The 20,236-nt window shown below is 36.5% G+C and overlaps 1 protein-coding gene across 1 annotated transcript; it reads right to left on the bottom strand.

The window, feature by feature from the left end:
• Positions 1-1,303: 1,303 nt before the first annotated feature.
• On the bottom strand, positions 1,304-19,971 carry TMED7 (transmembrane p24 trafficking protein 7). Its single transcript, XM_074297303.1, has 3 exons — positions 19,378-19,971; positions 7,276-7,521; positions 1,304-4,141 (listed from the first exon to the last, which is right to left on the bottom strand). Exons 1-3 carry the CDS (start codon positions 19,534-19,536, stop codon positions 3,905-3,907), a joined length of 642 nt encoding a protein of 213 aa, XP_074153404.1. The 5' UTR covers positions 19,537-19,971; the 3' UTR covers positions 1,304-3,904.
• Between the last annotated feature and the right edge of the window lie 265 nt (positions 19,972-20,236).

Below are 20,236 nucleotides of genomic sequence, written 5' to 3'. Positions count from 1 at the left end.
GCCAATATAAGTGTACCCAAAGTCCCACCAACTAATTCCTTTCAATGTTTTATATGCTTATGAAATGATAACAACCACTTCTAACTTTAATCACAGATTTTTTGTAAAAAGCATTGTTAAAATGACAAGTGTAAGAGATAAATATCAGCTGATTGGCACCTTACTATGACACAGTGAAGTTTTAAGTACTTTATTGTATTCCCCAGAAAACCTCCAAAAGGTGTATTGGTGAATAGGACAGGAAAAATAATAAAAAACTTCAGTGTCTTGAGAGCCCCAAAACAAATGTTGTTTGAAAGTAACACAATGGGAAAGATAAGCAGGATCTTCCAGAGAAACACGGGGAAAACTAGCAAAGCAGGGATAAAACATTCATGGATGATAAAGTTGGTAATTTGTACTCCTTGTTACAATGGTTTAGTTTTCAACTAGTAGGATTGCAGCAATATAAACGATGTATAAAAAAGCAAGGGGCCTTGGCTTAAAAGTAGCCAAGAGTTTTTTTTTTCCAAAAGAAAGATGTAGAAAATACTGAAAACAGATAAAAGGCAAGTTTAGCTTTAAACTGAAAAATATCTACCACAAAGTTAGACTTAAATTATTGATATCTGAGATCCAGGTCCTTTTTTAAAAAATAAATCAAAAAATATGTATTGGAGTCTACCCAATATACAAGTATAAAAGGCATTGAGTGAGGTACTATGGAATCCACTTAATTAACTAAGAGGTTAAAATCTAGTTTGAGATAAAAATATACATCAAGATATACACATCCTCCTCTTTGCACTGTCCCTCCACCCCCTAAAAAAACTCCCAAAACAAAAACTGAAACCTAAAAATACATGGCTTACTAACATTAACTGTCAAATGAAATGTACAAAGACCACTGTAAACTAGTAAAATTTTAACTGGATCCTTATTTGCATAGTGAAAAGAGAAGAGCATATTGAAGGTGTAGGAAAAATGCTGAACAAAGTGGAAAGGTGGGGAAAATATAAGGCTTGTTAAGGGACCATGAGAAACTCAATTTGGCTAGAAATGAACTTCCAAAGAGCAGAATAGCAAAAGAAGTTTCAGTTATCAGTGGCAATAAGTGCAGATTTGGAGACAATGGCTCTTCCACCAAGGCTTCTGGCAAAAGGAAATTAAGATCTCAAAATGTTTAGTCTACATGACACCAACTTGCATAATCCATCAGAAACAATATCTGTTTAATTCAGAAGTTTCTGGCTGTCCCAAACTAAACAAAACAAACAAACAAACAAACAAAAAAAAAAAAAAAAAAAAAAGCCACTGAATTATATTCATATATTAATTTGTTTTAATTTTTCCAAAACAATATTCAAAAGATCTGGGGTTTTTCCATCCAAACTATAAATGTTAAACATTTACAAACTAAAACAGGAACTGACAATACACAAGAATTTAAACAAACAAATCTTTCAAAGAATAGTTTTAAAAAATTGTTTTTCAGTTCACTGTATTCAAAGTTTAATATTGTCAAGTTTTGGGTGATCTTTTTGAATCACTTACACAACCACTCCTTCTTTTAACACAAAAATGTCTCAAGTTGATTTAGCATATAAACTTGTATATTAAATCCCTTTCCATTAACTACTTAAAAAAATATATACAACTATGAATGTTTAAATATGCATCCTATGCCATGTGTCCAAGCAAACATTTTAGAATTTTCAAACTATTAAATTGAAAGAATGAAAGAACTGGCTTCAAATTTTTCTTTATGACTCAACAAGTTAACAGGAGGAAGAAAAACCGTTCAACTAGCATGTGTCTAATATAGAGAGATGTGTATTTTCTAATACACATATACACACGTCAAGAAAATAAACATAAAAAATGAACTTACAATGTGGGGAAAAAAAATTCTAAAAAAAATAAATAAAAAAATAAAATGAACTTACTAGCTTAAATAGTATGGACCAACTCTTGGTTTATACTACTTCAATTTTTGTTTTCTCCAAAAGATGCTGGTTTCATAAAATTTAGCATATTAAACAATGAACTTTTTTAGGGGCACAGATTAAATGATTCCTGTCTTCTGCCAAACCTGAACTATTCTGCTTTATGGTTCCATATATATATGATGCCTAATAGAAGATCTGAAAGATATAACAGACTAGAGAAGCAATATGAAAGAATCTATTAAAATACACCTATGCTTTTGTCAATTGCAGTAGATATTCACTAGGTTGAAATCAAATTCAATTTAGATAAAAATACATATATCTAAACATTTCTTGAACAAATCTACAACTTTGGATCTTTATTCAGACCTTGTTACATGCAATTCTGTTTTGCCTTGAAGAATCTTAAGGATTAAAATCACACAGCAAGACTCAGTTAACAAATGTTTTTGCTATGTTGTGGTAATCAGTATAGCAACTCCCCCCCCCCCCCCCCTTGAAAAAAAAAAGAAAAACTTGTTGGGAATGTGTTTGTATTTGAAAACCAAACCAAACAACTCTCAGAATTAAGAATTGGTAATTTCTGGTCAACAATGGTAACTGACTGACCTAGAAATGCTGTCCAATTAGTAATTATTTAGTATCAGATACCCAGGGAATTCAACAATCACATTTTTAAAACAGCACTCATTCTCATATAAAGCTATAGAGGAACAAATAATCTTTTTTTGCTTAACATCAGAAAAATGTTTTAACTATGTGTAGTATTTTTTGGCTCAGCATAATAGACATGGTAAAATGATCCCATTCTAGGACAGAGGAATCTAATCCTAATGAGAGTTTTGATATTTTCATGTTCCAAAGAAATAATCCTTGGCAGATCAATAAAAGTATGTAATATAATATCTATTAAAGATACAAGCAATGAAACCAATGCAGGCCATCCATTGGGATGAAAAAATAATGCATAAAACACTTTGAACCTTTTCTGTTACTATTTCATGACCAATAACCAAATATAAATAACAAGTATGGTTCCAGTTCTAAGTTCTCAGGGGGAAAAAAAGTATCATTGCTTAATACTTAGTAAATGTACAGCATTGTGTAATGCTAACAATGAAAATGTCAAATTATATTTTAAACAGTTCCAAGAATTATAATAACTTTATATCTAAAATCAAGGTAGCCACACATGGAGAAAGCCTGTTATTATAAAGCAAAAGATCAGCTAATACAGAAAATGTGATGATTGTGGCAAAATTATCAAAAATTCTCTCTGACTATAACTCTAATTTCTTTGTGTTTTCAATCAAAATCCCTAAGGCTTCAATTCTACAATTACTGAAAAACTCACTGCTTTTAAAGTTTTATAAACCACAGAATGAGTATAAACCTGCTACTCTACAGGCAATTGAAGAATAACAATTTGCACCATGATGTATCAACTCAAAACTCAATCAAAATTATTTGACTATCATAGACTTTTCCCATAACAAATCAAAAGTGCAGTACAGGGCTTAGCCTACAATTCATCACATTGGTTTAAAAAACAAAAATTCACGCCCAAACTATTAAAAGGGCTGTTTTCTCCCTCCACAATATAACTTATTTTTAAAGCAACCTAAGGATTTAAAACATCAGTTCCCTATGACAGAAGTAGTCTTATGATTAAAAAGAATCAACATGACAAAGTTAAGAGTGATAAGAATGAATACAAACTGTGGAAAGGGAAGAACATTTGTGTTGGATATTTATCATGAAAAGCTTCAAACAAATTCTGAAGTTTTTCAGTTTATTCAAATAAAAAGGTGTCCTTTTCCAAGGTTTAGGGATATATGTTGCCTTTTCCCCACAACAAACATAAGGGGGTAAAGAGTTTTTTAAAATATTGCCAATATTAAGTTCTTCAGTACCTACTATTAATTGGAAAATAGCAACATTACAGATGTATAGTAGATTGATTTTCAAAACACTAGTTATGATCCAACACGGGTTGTGGTGGTTCTTTTATCTGAGAAAAAGCTTTTCAGAAGAAATACCTGCCCTATGCTAACAACAAGAAGAATGATGGCTTCTCCAATTGACCAATAGGCGACTCTTGTATTTAGATCCTCTGCACGACTGCGTCCTTGAGCTTCTCTTAGTCGGAAATGAGTCTGGTAGTCGATGACAGACTTCAAAGCTTCGTGAATTGATACACAAGCAGATTCCATCTAGGCAGAAACATTTTAAGTTAGCCTTACTAATAGTTTACTTTCCAATATGCTTCTTTTTAGGAGGATAAATTGTTTTTTCTTCATCCTAAAAATGATAATTTTTCTATCATTTCTTGCCAAAGAAAAGGATATTTTACTGAATCCTGGGAGAGGCACTATAGGATAGCCTGAAGTCAGGAAGTATATTGTCTTAGACAGTAGTATGTAACCAAAGGCATATTTATGGTCTCTTAAGCTTCAGTTTCTTTACCAGTAAAATGAGAATATATATCTCTCAATGTCCTTAAGAAAATCAAATAAAATAGTAATGACTCCACAAAGATTAAAGTTTTACATAAAAAAAGCAAAAAAACACCCAGTTAATATTATATCTTGAGACATTTAATTAAACACAGAAGCTTCCCCAAATTATAGATAATCACTTTGTTCAATGCTGCCTATACCACTTGTTCATTTTTAAAGAGGACTAACGTCATGGGGTCTTGACTTTCATGTGAATTGTTTTTAAGTAAGGCAAAGTAGAGAACTTCCCTCCCCCCCCTCCACTAGTTTCTGTTATAGATTCCAGGGTGATGATAAGCTCTGGCAGCAATAGATACACCAAACGGGCAGTTTAACTCAGTACAAATAACCTGTTACATTATTTTTCTATTATATATTTTGCATCAGGGAACATTAATAAATGTATATGTTTGGAAACTAAGAACTATGCTTGATTTTTTCTTATAAATGTCATCAATAAATTCTGGGCAAGAAATAATTTGAGTGTGAAAATCACGTAGCAAAGCAGCAAGAGAACTATCTATCTTTTATTCTTTATATAGTTACCTGTGTACAAGCTATATCTTCTGATAAAACATAAGTTCTTTCAGAGCACAGATGATTTGATTTTTAAAAATGTATCCCAAGCATCTAATACATAAAAGATACTTAATAAATGCTTGCTAATTATATGTATATATATATATATATATATATATCCATTGCTATAGAAGCATGTGAAATAACAGAATACTAGGCTTGGAGTTAGGAAGACCTGGGTTCAAACCTTGCCAAACCACTTGATCTCTAGAGCCAGGCAACCCTTTAGAACCTATCAAGTCATATGTGGGTTTTAATCTATGATGGCAGAGAGAATTCCTAAAGCTGAGGAAATCACATCTTTTATTTGTGTTTGCACTTATGTACTGATATAAATGGTAGTAGTAGTTTTGGATATTAAATAAAATTACCTTTTACAAATAGTAGGTTCATTTAATTTTTAAAAACTTATCAATTTTGTAAAGCACCTACATATATGCTAAGTCTTGCATTAAGCTGACTGAGTTAAGAGTTGGGTATTTTAAAAATATTTCTTTAAAAAAAAATCAGGGGCAGCTTAGGTGGAGAGAGCACCAGTCCTGAAGCCAGGAGGACCTGAGCTCAAATCTGATCTCAGACACTTAATATTTCCTGGCTATGTGTAAGCAAGTCACTTCACCCCAATTGCCTCAGCAAAGAAAAAATTCCAAGTTTTTTTCAATTACATGTCCAATTCTTAATCTTTTAAAAAATTTTAAGCTTCAAATTCTTCCTTCCTTTCTCTCTCAGTAAGAAGGGAAGCCAATTGATATTTCATTCATGCAAAACATATTTCCATATTGGTCATTTTGTTAATGAAAACATAGACAAAATCCCACTGAGAAAAATAAGGTTAAAAAAAAAAGTACAGTTCAATCTCTATTCAGTCTTTTCTCTGGTGGTGGATTAGTTTTTTTTTTTTTTTTTTTTTAATTATAACTTTTTGACAGTACATATGCATGGGTAATTTTTTACAACATTATCCTTTGCACTCACTTCTGTTCCGACTTTTCCCTTCCCTCCTCCCAGCCCCTCCCCTAGATGGCAAGCAGTCTTATACATGTTAAATATGTTATAGTATATCCTAGATACAATATATGTGTGTAGAACCAAATAGTTCTCTTGTTGCGAAGGGAGAATTGGATTCAGAAGGTAAAAATAACCTGGGGGAAAAAAAAAAATGCAAACAGTTTACACTCAATTCCCAATGTTCCTTTTCTGGGTGTAGCCGATTCTGTCCATTATTGGGTGGATAGCTTTTTGTGTCCTACATTAATATTTTTTGTTCATTTAATTCCCCAAGACTTTTATAAAATGTATTACAAACATCTCTCCTCTTTACTGGAAACTTATTTATTTTTTTCTTTTTCTTTTCTGCTGGTGCAATTGGGGTTAAGTGACTTGCCCAGGGTCATACATCTAGGAAGTGTGTCTGAGGCCAGAATTGAACTCGGGTCCTCCATCAGAGCTGGGGCTCTATCCACTGTGCCACTTACCTATCCCTTTATTGGGAATTAATAAAGGAGAAAGTGATGGAAAAGTGAAAACTTTTCAACTATTAGCTTCTTTTCTTTGAAATTTGCCATTCTAATAGAGAATAGTAAAATGGATAGAAATAGCATACCTATTATCTTTGCAATTTCACTATATACTTTAAGTTTTTTCCTAGTATTTCTATCCCTTCTTCCTAAGGTTCTTTTTCAGATTGTTTAGTAATTTGTATTAAATTAATTTTTGCAACTCCTCAATATTTTGATTGCTGCAAAGCACAATAAGCAAAAATGGTTTCAGAGAAACTAGGAAGACGTTTATGAATTGATGCAGAGTGAAGTGAGCAGAACAAGGAGAAAAATTCATATAATTTTTTGGATAGGGTCAAGGAGGGAATTTGTTTTACTTGACTGATGATCTGTTATAAAGGCTTTCCCTCCTTTTTCCACAATGGGAAGGAAGATGGGAAAGATAAATGTTAATTGAAAAAACTTAACTAAAAAATTGTATAGTACTGATTCAAGCAGTCTGATCAATGTTAAGTAATTATAAAGATTATCTTTCATCTCCATAAGTTATACTTGTATTTTATCATTTCTGCCTTGTCTCAGGGCACCAAGTTTTAGGAGTTCATCATTTTTTCCACCAAATACTCACTCATCCATCCACCCCCACAATGCTGGGTGGGCTAGGGTGGGTTATTGATGTGCACTGCCATCGTTTCTTCTTGATGTCTTTTTTAAAGAAAACATTCGTGGATACTATCATTATTACATTGAGGATCTATATTTGCTTTTTACCTGTGTAAGAGCACTGACTCTGTTCTCACTAGGAAACAATGGTGGATCTTCACCAACTTGAAAGTCAAAGTACACAGTTTTGTGTGTGAAAGTAGAGAACTCATTGCTGAAACAAAATTTGTATGTTCCATTTCTGGATGCAGTGAAGGTAAAACTATCATATTGTTTCTTCATTTCTTTATATAACACCACACCATCAGGATCTTCCAACCGGCAATCTACATCATAATGACCACCAGTAATCACCTGTGGAAAAAACAACACTGAGAAGTTGGGGTAAAATAAGAATTAAAGACATTAACCAAATTTCCTGTTATAATGCTAAAATGAAAGTGCCGGGTCATTTAATATGGTAGGCAATATCATATTCTATTATTTCTATTAGTGAGTCTTTAAAAGCAAATTTTAATTCAAAAATAAAAGAACAAGTAGAGCTATTCAATAATGGAATAAAATGTTTCATGAAGTAAGTTTCCTACAACTAGAGGTATTCAAAAGGAAGCTAGATGACTTTTTCATGCTACAGAACAGTCTCTTAAAACTGGTGGGAAGCTAGACCAGAAGACCTAATTTTGCTAATGTTATCTTGCAACTAAGTCTTAAGACTACAATTTTGGCTAAAAGGAGTAAATGCAGAGGAACGACATGAGAAAAGACCACAAATGTAAAATTGGACCATATTGTAGAGGGTACTAGTCAAAGAGTCTGAAATTTACCTCATTGGCAATAGAGAGCCACTGAAGAGTATCATCTCAAAAATATGACTAGCTCTATGCAAAAGAAAGATTATTAATCAACCAAAAAGGACCCTTTAAGTTTTTCATGAGAACCTGAACTTAATCTCACACACAAGGTCAATGTGACAAGCATGACCACAGAGTGACTTTGTCTATTTCTGTTCTGCTTACTTGGGCATCATACCTGTGAGGTGCTTCTACAGATAAGCTAAATTATTGTTCTCCAAAAATACTGAGCCTGGAAGGTCCTCCTAAGCCCATTCCCATGATTATATGCATCCTGTTATTGCTTTAGGCTGTGAGAAATAATTTTTTGTATAATAGCTGCCTGATCACCTAACTGCATTCTTTTTGTTTGTTATTACCTGCTTGCTTGTTGTTCCTCAGTTACTCTGAGCTGAATGATTTTTGAACATGAGTTTGATTTGGTTGGCTAGTCTAAATTCTCCACAATTAAAAAACAATCTCTGTCTTGCCTTAGTTTCTCTGGCATTAGTCTCATATCACTGATTACACTCAGCAAAGCTTCACCCTTAGATCACCCCCCACCATTCACCATCTTTGACCCTACATCTACTACTAAACAAAGTGGGAGAAAAATCCTGAATGGGTCCACTCCAAATTATTATACAACTTCAAATAAGCCCTCATTGCTGCTAGGCAGTCCTATACCTCCTACTCTCCATAACATGATCCTATTCTCTGTAACAAAATCCTTTTATCCCTTCTTAAATCTCCAATTGTTCCTCTAAGCCTGGACGTTTTCTAGAAATAATGGGCCATTTGCTATGAACTACTCCCCTCTTTCTCATCTCATCATTCAGATATCTTCTGCCATTCCCTTCACTCCAGTCTCACAAAATGAAGTGGTCCCATTCCTTATTGAGGCTAATTATTCAAGAGATTTCATTTTAATCCCATCTCTTCCAACACTGTTCCCAAATTTTTACTTTTCAATCTTTCCCTTTCTACAGCTCCTTTTCCACATTTACAAACATGCCCATGAATCCCCTATCCTGAAAAAACCTTCACTTGATCCCTCCATTCCTGCTAACTATTGTCCTATATATCTCTTCTGCCGTTTGTAGCTAAACTCTCAGAAAAAGGTTTCTGCAATAGGAATCTTTACTTTCTCTCCTCTTCCTCTCTTCTTAACTCCTTACAATCTGACTTTCATTCTCCAAAGTTATTAATCTTTTCTCAGTTACCAAATCCTGGCTCAAATCTTCATTCTCCTCAGGCTCTCTGCAGCCTCTGATACTGTGGATCACTTTCTCCTCGACATTCTTTTCTTTCAAGGTTTTCAGGGCACTTTCTTTTCCACTTCTCCTTCTACCTATAGATTGCTCCTGCTGTCTCCTTACCAAATCATGTCCTCTAACTGCTTGTCCTCTTTTTCTTACCTCTATCCAAATTATTTCACTTAGTAATCTCCTCAGCTCTTAAGAATTTAATTAACATCATTATGCTGATGATTTTCAAATCTACCTTTCTTGCCCTAATCTCTCTGCTGATTTCCAATGTCACATCTCCAGGTGCCTTACAGAAATCTTTTTGTACTTTGCAATATTTTTTTCTCATTACACGTAAAGACAAGTTTTCAAAATTCATTTTTATAAGGTTTTGAGTTCCAAGTTTTTCTCCCCCAAGACAGCAATCTAATATAGATTATAAAAGGACAATCATGTTAAAAAACATTTTCATTAGTTATGTTGTAAAGGGAAGAATCAAAACAAAAAAGGAAAAAGCACATCAAAATACAAAAAACAAAAAAACAAAAAACAAAGCCAACCAAACAAAAAAAACCCAAAGTGAAAATAGTATGCTTCAATCTGTACAGACTCCATAGTTCTTTCTCTGGATATAGACAGCATTTTTCATCATGGGTCCCTTAGAATTATGCTGGATCATTATTTTGCTGAGAAGAGCTCAGAATATCATAGCTGATCATCACACAATGTTGCTGTGGTACTGTGTACAATGTTCTCCGTTTGTGCTCACTTTACTCAGCATCAGATCCTTTAAGTTTTTTCAGTTTTTTTCTGAACTTTGTATTCCACTACCTTTATATATCATAATTTGTTTAGTTAATCCCCAATTAATGAGCATTCCTCAATTTCCACTTCTTTGCCACCACAAAAAAAAGAGCTGCTATACATTTGAACATATAGGTCCTTTCCCCTTTTTTATGAAATCTTTGGGAGCTAGACCTAGTAGTAGTAGTAGTATTACTAGATCAAAGTATATGCAGTTTTACAACCCTTTGGGCATAGTTCCAAATTGTTCTCCAGAAAGGAGAGCAACTCCACCTACAATACTAATGCATTCTAATGTTCTAATTTTCCATCTTCTCCAACATTTATCATATTCCTTTTCTGTCATATTAGCCAATATGACAGATGTGAAGTGGTACCTCAAAATTGTTTTAATTTTCATTTCTCTGTTTAAGAGGATTTTTTTCATATCATCATAGAAGCTTTAATTTCTTCATCTGAAAACCATTCATATCCATTGACAATTTATCAAGTGGGGAGTAACTTTTTTAATGTAATCAAAACATTGCATTTCCTTATTTCTGGTTTGATCATAAATTCCTTTCTCCAAAGATCTGACAGGCAAACTATTCGTTGCTCTCCTAATTTGCTTATAGTATCTTTTATGTGTAAATCATGAACTCATTTTGATTTATCTTGGCATAGGATGTAAAATAGTTTATGTCGAGTTTCTGCCATACTACCTTCCAATTTTCATCAAATAGTGAGTTCTTATGCAGAAGTTGGAGTCTTTGGATTTATCAAACAATAGGTTAATATAATCAGTGACTACTATGTGTTGTATACCTAACCTATTCCACTGATTCACCACTCTCTTTCTTAATCAGTACTAAAGAGTTTGAAGATTGCCACTTTATATTATAGCTTTAGATCTGGTACATCTAGGTTACCTTATTTTGCATTTCCCTCCCATCGATTTCCTTGATACGCAATTGTGCTCATATAATACCTAAGTTTTGTCTTGGTAGATAGACTGCCAAACATTTTACATTGCCTAATTACTTTAAATGGAAAATTTCTAACTTTTGTTGTTGGGTTTTGTTGGCAATATATAAAAATGATGATGATTTAGGTGGGTTTATTGTATATACTGCAACATTGCTAAAGCTATTGTTTCTAGTAGTTTTTTTGTTGATTCTCTAAGTATACCATTATTATCATCCACCTTATCTGATTCTATTTTATGTGAGAGTCCATCCCATTCAAAGTTATGATTACTGTGTATTTTCATTCATTCTATTTTCCCTGCTTATACTTTTTTGCACCTTGCCCCTTCTTACTTATTTTTTTGTGTGTCAGAACACACCTCATTCTGCCCTCCACACTCTTTTCTCTAAGATCAATCTCTATACTCAATTGCTGGTATTCTCTTTGAACTGAATCTGATGAGAGTAAAGTTCAAACAATGCTTATCCCCTCTTCTTTCCTTCTACTGCAATAAGCCTTGTATGCTTCTTCATGTGATATAATTTACCTTAGTCTACCTCCTCCTTTCCTCTTCTCCCAGTTCAATTATTTTTTTCATCTCTTTTGTTTACATCATATCAAAATCAACTTAAACCCAGACTAGATTCTTTACATTAACTATTCTGATACACAGTTCTCAAGAGCTACAAGCATTATCTTGTGATTAGGATGCAAATAGTTTAATCTTAAAATAACCCTTTTTTCTTTCTGCTTTGTCTTTTTATACTTCTCTTGAGTTTTGTATCTGAAGACAGAAATTTCTGTCCTGGTCTTATCTTCTATGCTGGGTCTAGAAGTCTTACAACTGGTTTGCTGTGCCACTAGTCTGCTGAGCCAAAATTAAGGGCATCAGGTGCTGATCTATGCTGCAGCTAAAAGTTCTCCTACTGCCTTGCCCAGACACAATCTGTTTTGGGTTGCACTTCCTTTTACCCAAGTGAGACAACCTTTCCTGAACTTCTTCTAAGTTATCTTACTCTGGAAAATTGTTTCCCTTCCTTCTTTTTTGTGGGTTCTGTTGCTCCAGAACCCATTTAGAGACTTGATTTTTATGTGAGGGAAAGTTTAGGCAACTTTTTGGTTTTTCTGTCATCTTGGTTCCGCGCCTCCTAGCTTTCAGAAATCTAATCTGGATGTCTAACAGACATCTTAAAACCAAACATCCGAAACTGAATTTCATTATCTTTCTCCAAACATAGCTTAGTCCTATCTTCCCTTTACCATAGAGTGCAATACCAGCCTTCCTGTCCTTTCAGGCCTTCAAGTCACCCTGGACTCCTCAGGATCTCTTACTTCCCACATCAAATCTGTTTCCAAGGCTGGAATATAGCTTTGCAATATAGCTCAAACACATTCCCTTCTGACACTACCACCACTCTGATGTAGGCCTTCATCAACTCATGCCTGGCTTACTGCAACAGTCTGCTGATGGGTGTACCTGCTTCAAGTCTCTTCACTCCAATACATACTCTGTTCAGCTGCACAAGTCATTTCCCTGTTGTACGGGTATGACCATGTCATATCCATACTCAATAAACCCTGTACCTTCATACTGCTCCTGGAACCAAATTTAAAATGCTTTCTTTGGTATTCAAAGCCTTTTACAACCTAACCTCCTCATGTATTCCTAATCTTTTTACATTTTATTTCTCAACATGTATTCTTCAGGGACAACTGTCCCATTAAATAACATCCTTCCCTAATCTCTCCACTCTAGGCATTTTCTGGTTGCTCCCCAACCCACATCTCATGTGTGGAATTCTCCTCCTCTTCCATACCAAATTACTAACTCCCTTGGGTTCCTATAATTTCCAACTAAAATTCTACCTTCAATAGGAAGCCTTCTCCAAACCCTCTTAGTTTTATAGCCTTCCCTGTTGCTTCCTGTTTATCCTGTGTACAGCTTGCTTTGTTTATATTTATTATGAAAGGTCTCCCTCATTAGATTGCCTCCTTGAGGGCAGGGACTGTCTTATTTCTTTTGTATTTCCAGCTTAGTACAGTGCCAGGGACACAGTATTACTTGATTGATAAAATTATTAAAGGTATATTGGAGTGAGAAAAGGGTGGACAGATCTGCAAATAGTCTACTACAAGAGTCTATGATGTGAATATTAGTGAAGTCCTATATTAAGGTGCAGGCATTGGAAGAAGAAAGAGTAATAGACATAAGAAATGCTACAGAATTTGGTAAAGAATTGAATGTGAGAAATGAGGAAGAGGAAAGAGTTTAAAAAAAAAAAGAAAAGAAACCCCAACCCAACAACATAAAAGTATCAAATAGTGGAAACTGAATAAGGGAAAAATGAACAGTTAAAATCAGATAATGTAGATTTTGAGTAAAGATAATCTTGATTTTAAATATGTTTGAGTTTAAGATGTTGATAGAAATGCAGTGCTAGAGCTTGGAAATGAGATCAGAACCAGAATTTTAGAGTAACAAATCAAAGGTGAAGCCTATATGAGATTCTAAGAAAATCTGAAGTTAAGAGAAAAGACAATGCCAGACAAAACTCAAGGAATACTTACATTACAGAATCAAGAGAAGGACTAATGAAGATGACAGGTATATGCTTACTAGACTGGTAACTCTGAAGCTAAGGAAAGAGAAAGTACACAGGAAAAGGTGGCTAGTTTTATCAATTGCTACAGAGAACTCAAGGAAAAGGACTGAAAAGGCCTTTGGAATTAAAGGATAAGGAAGTTACTATTGATGATCAATTAGAGGTTAGCTTTGGTACATATCAGAATCTTTCTTGCAAGACAGAGAGAAGAGAATTGGTAGTGATTTTAAGAATGATAATAAATAACTTGAGATTAACAGACTAGAATTCAGACTCATAATGAAGGATCACTGAGGCCTTCCTATATAACACACATTAGAACAAAAATTCTCTGTAACATACCCAAAGTTTCATTGTTCATACAGTTGGAAGGCCATTACTCTTTAGTAGGAACTTTTTTCTCACACCAATCCTCAATCTGTTTCCTAGTAATTTCTAAAATTTTTCTCCTCTAGGCTAAACATTCTTATGTCCTTTAATTTTATTATAGTATAATCCCAAGGTTCTACATCATCTTCAGTAGAAAAAGAGCATAGGTCACGTGCCAATTTTTGAAGTTTCAGTGAGGTGTTGTTTTGTCATGTGCTGTTAAATTAAAGTGGATCAAGCAAAGAGGAACAAGCTTGGGAAATAAGAGTAAAATGCTGCTAGACAGCAATGAGGATTCACTTGAAGGCACGTGCTATAAATTTATCGTGGGTGAAATCAATTTGATTTCATGATTTTTCTCAGCAACCCAATTACAAGAGTAAAAAACTGGCTAGCAGGATTACCCAAGTTTGAGATTAGGACCTCTTTAAGACTAATGACACCAACAAGGAAGTCAGAAATTCTAGCCTAACAGTTACTGAATCAATTATTAATTCATATCAGAAATATAGAAGAATAACAGGCACCAAGAGTTTCTTGGAAGGCTGACATCTGCTTAACAGTTTAAGATTTGTTATGCAAAAGATTCAACATAATGATATCACTGCCATTTGCGTAATATATATTTTTATTTATATTATTCTAATAAGTTATATTTATTCAAATGGAAGTGACCTCATCATTTTGAATCTCCTACAATGATGCACACTTGAAGTCCACCTATGCTTGCCCTTCCAATGAGATTCTTGGTCACGTTATCCCACTTTAAAAAGTATTGGAGAATTTCTATACTGTCTCCCAACCAGGACCTGAGGAACTTTTTGGCTTCCCTTTTTCTTTAGCTAACTGTAAAATGGGGGGGAAAAAAAAGCCATTAGCTGTCTCCTAAGGCAGAGGTTGTTGGAGGAAAGTAGGGACACCAATCCAAAGTTTAGTAATGCTGCCCAAGATTTGGAGATATACCACTGTATAGTAGAAAGAATACTTAATTTGGAATCAGGAGAAAGTTAGTTGTGTTACCATGAGCACCTACAATAGCCTTGTAGGTTAGTTACAATAGCTAATCTACAATAGCTACAAGGCTATTTTTTCACTAATAAAATATGGGTAAAACTCTCCCATAGTACTTACATCCATAGGTTGTTGTGAGACTAAATAAGATAATGTATGCAAAATGCTTTAGATACAAATTATTATAGTCATTTCAAATGTTATTTGCAAAGGTGTGTTATCTTCAGGCAAATTACAGTTAACAAGCCTTTATTAATGGCTTAATATGAACGTGGCATCTTTAGAAAGCATCAGGGATACTAAGAATGGCAAAAAACAAAAACATCTTTGCCTGTCCACACTATTCTAATGGAGAAGAAAATATATCAATATCTAGGTAAATACAAGATAGAGAAATGGATAGTCTTCTCAGAGGGAAGGTACTAGCAGTATACAAGACTAGGAAAGACTGAGCTCCAATCTTGAAGTCAGGGATGCTAAGAGGCAAAGGTGAGGAGGGGAGCATTCTGGGCAGGGAGATGGAATGTAAAGTGTGAGGACCAGCAAGTAGGCCAGTGTGACTGTATTGTAAATGTTTGGAGGGGAAGACAGTATGGAAGACTAGAAAAGAAAGGGGGCAGATTATGAAAATTATAAATGCTAAACTTGGTGGTAATAAGGAGTCATTGGAGTTAAGTGGGTAGACGAGTGACATAATTAGATCTATACTTTAGGAAAATCACTTTGGTAATTCAATGGACTGTGGATTAGGAGAAATGAAAGAAGGGAAGGTAGAAATGACAAGATTTGACAATAGATTAACTATCCAGGGTGAATTCGAGGGAGGAGTTGAGAAGGACCTCATATTTCAAAACCTAGATGATTGAAAGAATGATAGTGTACTTAACGGTAATAGAGAAACTGGGAAGAGGGAATAATTTTGGGGAAAAGTTAATGAGTTCATTCATTCAATTCATTCAATAACGAGTATTGAATTTGAGATGCTCATGTGATATAGTCCATGTATCCAAAAGGCATTTAATGATGCTATTATGAGTGGCTGAGGAAAGAAGATTAAATAGTACAGGTGATAGAGCACTAGACTTGGGAATCAGGACTTGATTTGAAATCTCACCTCAGAAACTTACTAGTTGTGTGACCCTGGATAAGTCACTTCCTTCACTCAGCTTCAATTTCTTCATTTGTCATATAATACTTTATTACTGTTATTATTATTTGGCAGATTTTGATTAAAGTGAGGTGAGAGAAAGTTCAAAAATGGATTATCATTAATCATTATGAAATAACCCTCTTGAATTCTGTGTTATCTGGAGATTGAGTGGCTTATCTTCTATATCTTAACTTGATAATAAAAGTGCTTAGTGGTTTAAAGTCAAAGAGTAGACTCCAAAAGCGAACTACTAGAAAAACCCTCACTTTGCTACTATTGGCTGACAAGAATTCTTTGAAATCACTTATGAATCCATCTAGTCTTTATTTCCCTAATATTATCCATAGGAGCACATCACCGTACTTTGAAATCAAGATATACAATGTCAAAAACATTCCAACCTGTCCTCTTTTCAAATGACTCTACATACTGCTGCTTGATTAATAAAATAAATTAATTAAATAAAATAAGCTTAGGAAGCCACAACTTTTGATACATATTACAAAAATCTAAAATGGAAATTCTTTAAAAGCAAGGCTAACAACCTAAAATCATCTACTTACAAGAATGTGACCTAAACACTTTTTCAGAATATTATATGAAGAAATGTTCTTTCATAAAATGTTGACACAGAAAGGCTAATGGACTTCATTTTGGTGACATCTCACTGCAATAAAATGAAATTGAAAATTATAAAATAACCAACTAGATATTGATGACCATTTAAAGCTATTTGTGGGAAAAGATGGGTAATAACAACGGGAAGGGAGAGTGCTGATGTCTAAATCTCAAGTAAAAAAAAAAAAGCTTTAGTAAGATTTAAAGAAACTTAATGATTCAAAGAAACTTAATTATTCAATTAACTCAAGTATCTCTAATTAGAGGCTGACTGTATCTACTGGATTCAAATGTCTTCATGCCTTAAAGTTTACAAAATGAAAAATACATCTTTCTTTTTTTCTCCAGCAAACCACTGAAGTTGCTGCTAGTAAATGTAAGGACCCTTTAAATGGGTGGACACAGTGCATCGGGAGATTGAGGCCCAGAAGTAATTTCTGTGGATATTAGGACTGCGCTTGGGCGGGATCCTGGCCATATTGAGATAGTTTTGTAATGGGTGTCTCTCTCGCTGATTGGCTGTGTGTGTGACCTCACAGGCCCTATGTAAGCCCACTGCAGGCAGCAACCGCCCTCTTTAACCTCCTGCTGTTCACCCTGGCTCCTAGCCTGGGTGGCCAAGCCAAGATGGGTAGCCGAAAGAGGTAAGGATTTTGGTAGTGAACACATGGGTCTTCTGACCAGGTGTTCACTCGGGAACCAACAAGTCAGGGCATCAGTTAGGGCATTATGTGAGTAGGTATAATAAAGGCTTTTAAGATTACACGTGGTTGTTCTTGAGTGCGCTACCGGTTATTAAGCTATAGATTCAAGAGATTGTGGCCAGAGACCTTAGAAGGCCTCAGAGGAGGCGAGCCAGGTAGAGTTCACACTGCAAAGGACAGTGGTCAAAGGTACTCTGGTGGGTCTAGGACAGACTAGTAATTGTAACTGCCAGGAGAGCACGTTACAAGTAAAGAAATAAGTAGGAAATGTAAAGAAATCAAGAATTTAAAGAAAACCTAAAGAACAAACTTTGCTAGGGAGATCAGGGTTGAGGTTATAACAAAACTGTAGGAAGGCCACCCAGTCAGTCAAGCAGCTACTAGAATTAGAAGATATACAGGAATAGGAGTTATCTGGGGCCTGTTAACTTAAATTTGTGTGTGTGTGTGTGTGTGTGTGTACACATATATATCAATATATCCGATTTCTTGTCATTCCGCATATTCTGCTTTATGCACTTAAAATATGAATTCCAAAGAGGTTCTATGAGTTTATAAAGTACCTAAATCTTATCTCCTGCAAGAAGTCTTTCCCAAGTCCCTCTTAATGCTAGTACTTTGTTGCTGAGATTAATTTTAATATATCCAGTATTTCTGTAAGTAGTTGATTTCAAATTGCCCCCACACACACACTTGAGGGCAGGGATAATTTTTAGCTTCCTTTGTATCCCAAGGCCTTTTCATTGTGCCTGGCATATAGTAAGTGCTTAATAATGTTTGCTGGGCTCCCCCTCCTCTAATTCTAGAGTCTCCCCTTTGCTGATTATTTTCAATTTATCCTGCAATAATATGCATTTATATGTTTACCACGTGTCCTAGTTTACCTGTTAAGTAAGCACTTTTCAAATATTTCATTTGATCCTCACAACAGTAGGAAGTAGCTAGTATTATTCTCCTTTTACATCTGAGGAAAATGAGACAAGCTGATGAAATAACTTGCCCAGGACCTGAAGCCACATTGGAATTCAGATTTATCCGACTTTTATAAGAATAAATGGGTATATTGCCACCTTATATTAATAGCAGCTAATATTTACACAGCATTTGCTGAGTGCTGGGCACCGTGCCAAGTGCTTTATAATTATGATTTTGTTTGATCCTCATTTTACAACTGAGGAAACTGAGGCAAACGGGTTTTAAGTCACTTTCTCAGGCTCACACACAGTGTCTGAGGGACATACTTGAATTCAGGCCTTCCTTGTTTGGTGGCAGCTAGGGACCCAAATGGGGTGTGAAAGGCAGAGTAACAGAGGGAGTGCCAGGCCTTTCAGCAGCGCAAATCCCGCCGCAGACAATCGTCAGCAGTGTAATCCAGGGTAGACTACTTAACTTCTATTTGCCCGAGTTTTAATCTGTAAAACAGGTCGGAGAAATTACAGCTCCAGCATTTTAGCTAAGGAGGCCCCCCCAGAGCTCATGGAACGGTCGGACAGGACTGAGACAAATGAATAACCACCTCCTAGTTTGTATATAGATTTTGGCAAGTAATAGCCTCCCCCATATTATGGTGTCTTTCTATCCCCACCCTTGGCACAGTGCCTGGCACATGGTAATAACATGGGTTACTGATAGGAAGATTCCAGTATATATTCTTTAAAGGTTAGGAATATAAGCATTGAATCAAGCCCTCCCCTTCAAGTTTCTACTTTCATCTTATTATACAGTAGGTGCTAAATAAATGCACGTTGGATCGATTTGTATTTTATCCCGGATAACTCCCTTCCTCCCCTAAAGCTGACTGCGACTCAGCCCCCGCCGCCCATTTCCCAGGGCTTCCCGAGGAACGAGGCAGGCTCCGGCCCCGGCAGGTTCGCTTTTCCGGCCCGCCTGGCGGCTCCTCGCCCACCCGGCCCCGCCCGGCTCCGATACCTGGAATTCGAGGGTGCACTTGGTGCCCTGGGTGATGTCTTCGTAGAAACACTGCTTGGCGTTGTCCGGCAGCTCGAAGGTGATCTCCGAGGAGCTGCCCCGTCCCAGCGCCAGCGCCAACAAGAGGGCAGCCGCCCAAACCGAGCCCGGCCGAGGCATGTCCCAGGCTGGGGGCGGCCGGAAGACTACGGCGACGGGGCTGGGCGGGAGACACACGCACACAAAGCCGAGCGAGTCCGGGCCAGACCTCCCGGTTCCTCCGGCGGCTCACCACTGCGGAGGCGGCCCTGAAGCTTGCCCAGGCCCCGACGACCGGGGAGCCGGCGGCCGAGGGAAGGAAGGGCTGCGGCGGTCTCCCGGGGAAACGGCTCTGCGAGGGGAGAGCCCGGGAGCCGCGGGGAAAGAGGAGAAGCGGCGCGCGGCCCGGGTGAGGGAGGGGGAAAGACCCGGACCGAGAGACGGTAAAGGAACAGGTAAGGGAGGGGACAGGAAGGGGGCAAAGCTACCGCGGTGGCAGCTGCAGCGGCAGCCGAGACAGTGGGTCCAAAAGAGATCGGAGATTGCAGGAAGTGAGCGAAATTACCGAAGGAAAAGGGGCGGGGGAGCGTTTACGACCCGGAAGTAGTTATTCCGCCCAGCCCGTTGTGGGTGAGTGGATTGAGTGCCTACGTGGAGGGCCGGCTCGAGAAGCGAAGCGGGCGGGGGCGGGACAGAGGAGTGAATTGGTGGGTGCAAGCGCTTCCCGGAGGCGTGGCTGACGGGAGGAGAGAGCAGAGGCCACCTGTCGGGGGCGGGGAGAGGGAGTGGCAGCCGAGGGAAGTTGCTGAGCGTACTCCTCCCGGGAGGCGGGACTGACGGG

The sequence above is a fragment of the Sminthopsis crassicaudata genome, chromosome 1 (genome assembly GCF_048593235.1).
Source record: "Sminthopsis crassicaudata isolate SCR6 chromosome 1, ASM4859323v1, whole genome shotgun sequence".
NCBI classification, from domain to species: Eukaryota; Metazoa; Chordata; class Mammalia; order Dasyuromorphia; family Dasyuridae; genus Sminthopsis; species Sminthopsis crassicaudata.
Note: the sequence above shows the minus strand (reverse complement) of the source record. Positions and strands in the feature narration are given on the sequence as shown.